General features: G+C 42.0%; 1 protein-coding gene across 1 annotated transcript; it reads right to left on the bottom strand.

The window, feature by feature from the left end:
- Window positions 1-883: 883 nt before the first annotated feature.
- Window positions 884-6724, bottom strand: LOC140955195 (uncharacterized). The gene is made up of 6 exons (XM_073407111.1): window positions 6477-6724; window positions 5913-6146; window positions 3690-5406; window positions 2498-3369; window positions 1098-1890; window positions 884-889 (listed from the first exon to the last, which is right to left on the bottom strand). Exons 1-6 carry the CDS (start codon window positions 6722-6724, stop codon window positions 884-886), a joined length of 3870 nt encoding a protein of 1289 aa, XP_073263212.1.

Raw genomic sequence — 6724 nt, forward strand, 5'->3', positions numbered from 1 at the left:
TCATCTCTAATGCAGCCTTTAACAAGAATGCAAGCTTCATACTCAGCCATGTTATTGGTGCACCCGAACTGCAGCTTAACTGAAACCGGATACTGCTTCCTATCAGGAGAGATTATCACTGCCCGCTCCGTTACCACATACATTTAACAGCACCATCAAAGTACATAACCCACCAATCTGATTTCTCTTCCTCGATTGCAAACACATCTTCATCGGGAAAGTCAAAGTTTAACGGCTCATAATCTTCCATAGCATGGTCAGCCAGGTGATCGGCAATAACACTCCCTTTCCACGGCTTTCCTTGTCATATACACTATGTATACTCAGCCAAAAGAACTTGCCATCTTGCAATTCGGCTAGATAGATAAGGCTTTTCACAAATGTACCTTAACGGGTCCTAACTTGGAAATTAACATGTAGTGTGATACACATATACTGACGTAATCTCTTTGTAGCCCATGCTAGTGCGCAGCACAGCTTCTCAATCACAGTATACCTAGACTCATATTCCGTGAACTTCTTGCTTAGGTAATAAATGGCCCTTTCCTTCCTTCCGGTTTCATCCTGTTGCCCAAGCACACATCCCATTGCTGTTTCGGTTACTGTTAGGTATAAAATCAATGGCCTTTCTGGTACGGGAGGAACAAGCAGAGGTGGATTTTAGCAAGTACTGTTTGATTTTCTCAAAAGCTTTTATCACACTCTTCATTCCATATTCCAGGGTTCTTCTTCCTCAACAATCGAAAGATCGGGTCACAAGTCGCGGTTAAATGGGATATAAACCGAGCGATGTAATTCAACCTTCCTAAGAACCCTCTCACCTCCTTCTCAGTCTTGGGAGGTGGCATAGATTGAATAGCTTTTACTTTTTCAGGATCCACTTCTATCCCTTTGTCACTCACCACAAAGCCCAACAGCTTACCGGATTTCACTCCGAATGAACACTTTGCTGGGTTAAGCCTCAACTTATATTTCCTTAATCTTTCAAATAATTTCTTTAATACTTGGACATGATTCTCTCCCTCTTTAGATTTAGCAACCATGTCATCCACGTATACTTCAATCTCTTTGTGCATCATGTCGTGAAACAAAGTCACCATAGCCCTTTGGTAAGTGGCCCCGGCATTCTTTAAACCAAATGGCATGACTTTGTAGCAAAAGGTTCCCCATGGTGTTACAAAGGTCGTCTTCTCCCTATCCTCTGGCGCCATTCTTATCTGATTGTAGCCTGAAAACCCATCCATGAAGGAATATGTGGAGCTGCGTGCTGCATTATCAACTAACATATCTATGTGTGGTAAAGGGAAATTATCTTTAGGGCTAGCCCGGTTTAAATCCCTAAAGTCCACGCAAACCCTGATTTTACCTTCCTTTTTGGGTACCACCACTATGTTTGACACCCATTGTGGATACTTTACTACTTCCAAAAAACCAGCGTCCCATTGTTTTTCAATTTCTGCCTTTACTTTGATTAAAACCTCCGGATGAGTTCTCCTTAACTTCTGCTTAATCGGCTTGCATCCTTCCATCAGTGGTATTCTATGCACTACAATATCCGTATCCAGACCAGGCATATCCTCGTATGACCAAGCAAAGACATCCACATAATCTTTGAGCAGTGCAATCAACTCTTCCTTTGTTGCAGGGGTGATCAAAGTCCCTACCTTCAGCTCTCGCCTGATCTCTTCATTGCCCACATTTATGGTTTCAAGTTCCTCTTTAGCGGGCCTCCAAGCCTGTTCGTGTTGTTCTATTAATTTTGTGAATTCCCATATGTTTTCCTCTTCCCATTCCTCATCTTCTACAGCCACTATGTATTCTTTAAATTTTGGCCATTTATTCTCAATGTAAAATGCAGGTGTTGTTGTGGAGGATCCGCTTTCAGAGTTCCTAAAAGCGGAAAGTGATGTGTAAATGCATAGTAAGACATCAAGATGAATTTTGAAAATGCATGATCTCATTAAAAATAAAAGATTGGCTCACAAAAAATAAAATTTTATTGACATCTTGAGCCTCGATTGTCAATAAAAACAAAACAGAAAAAGACAAACCACATAGATAAAAATATAATCCAACCATCATTGTTGATTACATTTTAAAAACCAATGGAGCTTCTTGGGTCTCCAATTCTGGAACTTCTCCCTTCGGCTAGCTTCCGGGACAAAAGTCTTGACCGGTGACTTCTTCCAAAGTGTGGATGGTCAATTTGTGGCATCTCTTCAATCCTCCTTTCGGACCTCGATTTTCTCAGCAATGTCCTTGACTTGATTTTCCTCTAGAGTGTTTATGTTCATTGAAGAAAGATTTTGAAAGAGGTCTCCATGTCCCCCATTAGGTTGTATCACATATGCGGCCTTTGGAAATGAAATCCTGATTGGAGGGATGGCTAAGTTTTCTTCTACAGGCTTCCTTCCTTCCATCCTAGCCATTCTCTTCTCCTTCTTGCACAGCAGCTCGTTTATAATCCTCTTGCTTGGGCTTATATCCAAGCCCAAACCTCTGTTCTGCAGCTTTTAATTTGATTATACCCCTCCATTCAGGCCTTCTTTGCTCCATATCATATGGGAAAGGAATCTTGTTTTTCAAAAAGATTTTAGCTGCCATTTTAGTGGCTTTAGAGATTTCTGGCTTCCTCAACACAGTGTTCTCGGGCACCCACTCGGTATTCACAATCTCAAATGCATGAAGGTTTCCGTCCCTACAATCTTCTGCTTCAATGAATGGAACCGCCACATTTCTTACCATCGATATAGTCTCCTCAGCCTTAACAGTAACCAGGACACCGTTGGCAATGTATTTTAAACATTGATGTAGCGAAGAGGTGACAGCTCCCGCAGAATGTATCCATGGCCTTCCTAACAGCATGCTATAAGAAGGGAGGATATCCATCACTTGAAGGGTTACTAGAAAGACTTGTGGACCCACAGCTAGTTCAACATCAATTGACCCTACAACTGGCCTTGATGAGCCATCATACGCTCTCGCCGTTATCACACTGGGTTGCATATGTGAGGGATCTATCGGCATTTCATCTAGCACATGCCTTGGTAGCACATTCAGGGCCGAGCCGTTATCAATGAGAACTTTGCCGACGAGACAATCCTTGCATCGGACCGTGACATACAAGGGCTTGTTATGTCCAGTTCCTTCAGCGTCAAGTTCATCTTCCGTGAAATACAAGTAATTGGCAGCATGAATCCTCCCTACTAAATGTTCCATAGTCTTTTGCTCGATATCTTGGGGCACATAAGCCTCATTCAATACTTTTTGCAAAGCATTACGATGTGGCTCCGAGTTGAGTATTAAAGACATGATGGAGATCTTAGCAGGGGTTTTCTTCAACTGATCCACTATATTGTATTCACTATGCTTCATCAGTTTCAAGAACTCATTGTTTCTTCCTCAGTCACAGGTTTTATTCACCTCAAACTCTTTATCGAGGTCCAGCACTCCTTGCCTTTAGCCTTTCTCTGTCTTTCTAGCTCTTCAGGTGTGTAACAACAACCACTCCGAGTTAGCCCACTTATCTCCGTTCGGAACAGCGGCAAAGGAGCTTCAACATTCGAGGTATAACCATAATCTCCAGGCATCGCTCCATAGTTTATTTTGCTTGCATAGGAGGGCTAGTTAATAAGTTTTGAGCGACCATTAGCTGTTGATTGGATTCTACATTTCTCTATCATTCCTACCTCTTCATTGTCACTTACGTCCTCAATCTCAAACTCTCCTAGAGCCAGCATTCTTGCAACTTTTTGATGAAATTCACTGCATTCATCAATGTGATGCCCTTCCTTTTTATGGAAAGGGCAAAAGTTACTTTCCCCTGTGCAGTACTCAGTCGTTTCTTCCAAATGTCCAGACTGTACCAACATCAGGTATAGCTTGGCCATGGTCACTTTCAACACCCTCTTTTTGCTACCAATCTCCATGGTATTCACTCCTCCCCTACCATCAACATGCTTAGGTAAAGGGTTGGAATTCTGATTTGGCGAATCCTCAAAAGTGACCCATCCCACTTTGATTAGTTGCAACACCTTTCTTTTAAAAGCGAAGCAAGACTCAATGCTATGGCCTGCATGACCAGCATGGTATTCACAAGTTACCTCGGGGTTGTACCAGGCAGGGAAAGGTGGCTGCATAGGTGGTATGGGTAGGGGAGCTATCTGCCCAATACTCAACAGCTTGGCATACAACTCTTTTAAGGTTATGGGTAGAGGAGGTAGTTGTTCTTCTGCCGGTTGTTTATCTTTTCTTTGGTAATTGTTGTGGTTATTTGCAGGGAATTTTATTTGATTGGGCTGATTTGGAGTGGGGGGTTTGGAAAAGTTAATACTAGTGACTCGGGGGGTAGGTATTTGGTAGTTTTTGCTTCTTCTTTCTAGGTTGTTCACCTCAATTTCTTTCTTCCTTCCAATGAAACCTCTCTTCTCTAGAGGTTCTGCTATTCTCCCGCTTCGGATCCCTTGTTCAATCCTCTCGGCGATCCGCACGACATCATAGAAATGTTGTGCTGAACTACCCATAAGGTGTTCATAGTATGGAGCCTTGAAAGTATTGGCAAACAAAGTCACCATTTCTGTCTCTATCAGCGGAGGTTGCACATTGATAGCTTGGTCTCGCCACCTTTGAGCATAAGCCCTCACGGACTCTTGACTTCCTTTCTCCATGCTGATCAAACTGGTCCTATCAGGAGCAATCTCTAGGTTAAACTTGTATTGCTTCAAGAAAGCGTCCGCCAAGTCTGTCCACTTCCTGATCCTAATATTGTCTAACCTCATATACCAACTGAGGGCCGATCCGGTCAGACTATCCTGGAAGAAGTATATTAACATTTTGTCGTCGTGGATAACCTCTGCCATTTTGTTATAGTAGGAGCGGAGATGGGTCTTCGGACATTCCATCCCAGTATACTTAACAAACTCCGGCACCCTAAACTTCTTTGGAATGACAATATTAGGTACTAAACATACCTCAGCGGCCCTAATTGGGTCAAACAAATCATTTCCTTCAATTGCCCTTAGCCTCTCTTCTAGGGCAGTCCACTTATCATCTCCTTCATGATTAGAGAATTTAAAATCATGTGGATCTTCATTTGTTAAATCCATTGTAATAGGGATTTGGATGGGCCGAGCAGGACTCTGCTTAGTTGGTGTATTAGCCCCTATGTTTATAGGTGCGACAGGGATTTGAGCTGCTGCTGGTGCTTCATTAGGTTGAGTAGATGTTCCCTCTCCATCTCTGGCTCTTAATAATTGCTCTAACATATTTGTTAAGTGCGCCACATCATTCCGAACTCCTTCGAGTTCTCTTTGGTACTGAGATTCTGGTTGTGACCTTCCTTCGTTTTCCATTCTTGCTCTTTGTCGAGTGTTGTGGATTCTAGGAGGGGGACCTATGTTTCTTAATCTGCAAATGCATGCATAGATGTATGAGAAAATGTATGATTGTGATGGATGCATGATCGAAAACTGCATGCTTTTTTTTTTTGGTATGGATGCATCCTTTTTGTGAACGAATAACAAACATCACATTATAAGCCTTCTCTTGTCACATTGCTTTGACAGGAGTTCTGCCTTTCGAGTCGTTTGCTTGAATCATGTTCACCAAGAGACAGATTTTTGCATAAGAAGATGAGTCAACGCCCTTTTCATTAATGCTTGGATAAAAATACATTTAGAAATAAAAGAAATACAACATGTTAATCCCTTTCCTCCCTAAACTCTTTGGCCAAAGGTAAGAAAGCAAAACCACGGTTCTCAATCTTCCATAGAAAGGCATCGGTTTCAGCTAGGCTTCGGCGATAGCGAATGATGTCTCCCCCCACATTCCGCGAATTGATTCTGACCATTCGAGCATGTGCAGCAGCTTCATCCATTTGCTCATCTGTTTTGGTCATTTTTTCTATGAGCAACATGTTGGTTCTGTTTAAAGCAGTGTTGTTGGCGTCGATTTGATCTTTGTGCTTCTCCATTGCTACTAGCTTTTCATCTAAATACTTCAACTTTTCTCGTTCTTTATCAAGCTTTATCCTCATGACTTTTATCTCATTCTTCTTGACTGCTAACTCTGCTTTAACATTCTCGAATCCTCCCTTTTCGTTTTCCAACTCCATATATTTCTTATTCAAATCCTCATACTTCTTAATCCTATCCATCAGCTCGAATTGCACTTGTGCAAATTTTTCTTGGTAATATTCTGCACTTTCTTGGCAATCGCTAAAGTCCATCTCCATTGCTTGAAGTTCAGAGCAACTTTGCATCCAATCCAAACTCATCCCTTTAAGCTCCTTCTCACTTCCTTCCTTAGCAATCTTCTCCTCAACCAACTTTAACTCCAGCTTTGTTATTTTCTCATCTCTAGACTGTATTTGCTTATCTAGAAATGTTCTCATTTTATCCTGTTCTAGCATCATTTCTTCCAACATTGCTTTGTCTTTTCTGCTCTTGCTCAATTCTATTCGTAGTCTCTCCACTTGCCTTCTCAAGTCTTCTTCATTACTAACTCTCTTTCTCTTGATAGGCTCCTCTTCAGTTGGAGAAGATTTGATTTCTACACAAGGCATGGCTGAAGCAGCTGAATCATCTTCAATGTTCACCCTTTTTCTCTTAACAGGCTCCGCTACATCTTGAGGAGATTTAGCTTCTACGCAAGGGGTGGCTGAAGTGGCTGAGTCTCTCCATTTTACATATCCTTCGCTCACACTTGGATCTCTTAACCCTTCCAT

The sequence above is a fragment of the Populus alba genome, chromosome 1, assembly GCF_005239225.2.
Source record: "Populus alba chromosome 1, ASM523922v2, whole genome shotgun sequence".
NCBI lineage: Eukaryota > Viridiplantae > Streptophyta > Magnoliopsida > Malpighiales > Salicaceae > Populus > Populus alba.

What these genes read in the sequence shown, in the direction of transcription:
- LOC140955195 (XM_073407111.1), bottom strand. Translation starts at nt 6,724, where the DNA reads ATGGAAGGGTTAAGAGATCCAAGTGTGAGCGAAGGATATGTAAAATGG. An exon ending in ACGTAAGTGACAATGAAGAG is followed by an intron (nt 3,370 to 3,689) that starts GTAGGAATGATA and finishes AAACTGATGAAG; the next exon opens with CATAGTGAATACAATATAGT. An exon ending in TTAAAAGCTGCAGAACAGAG is followed by an intron (nt 1,891 to 2,497) that starts GTTTGGGCTTGG and finishes TTCCGCTTTTAG; the next exon opens with GAACTCTGAAAGCGGATCCT.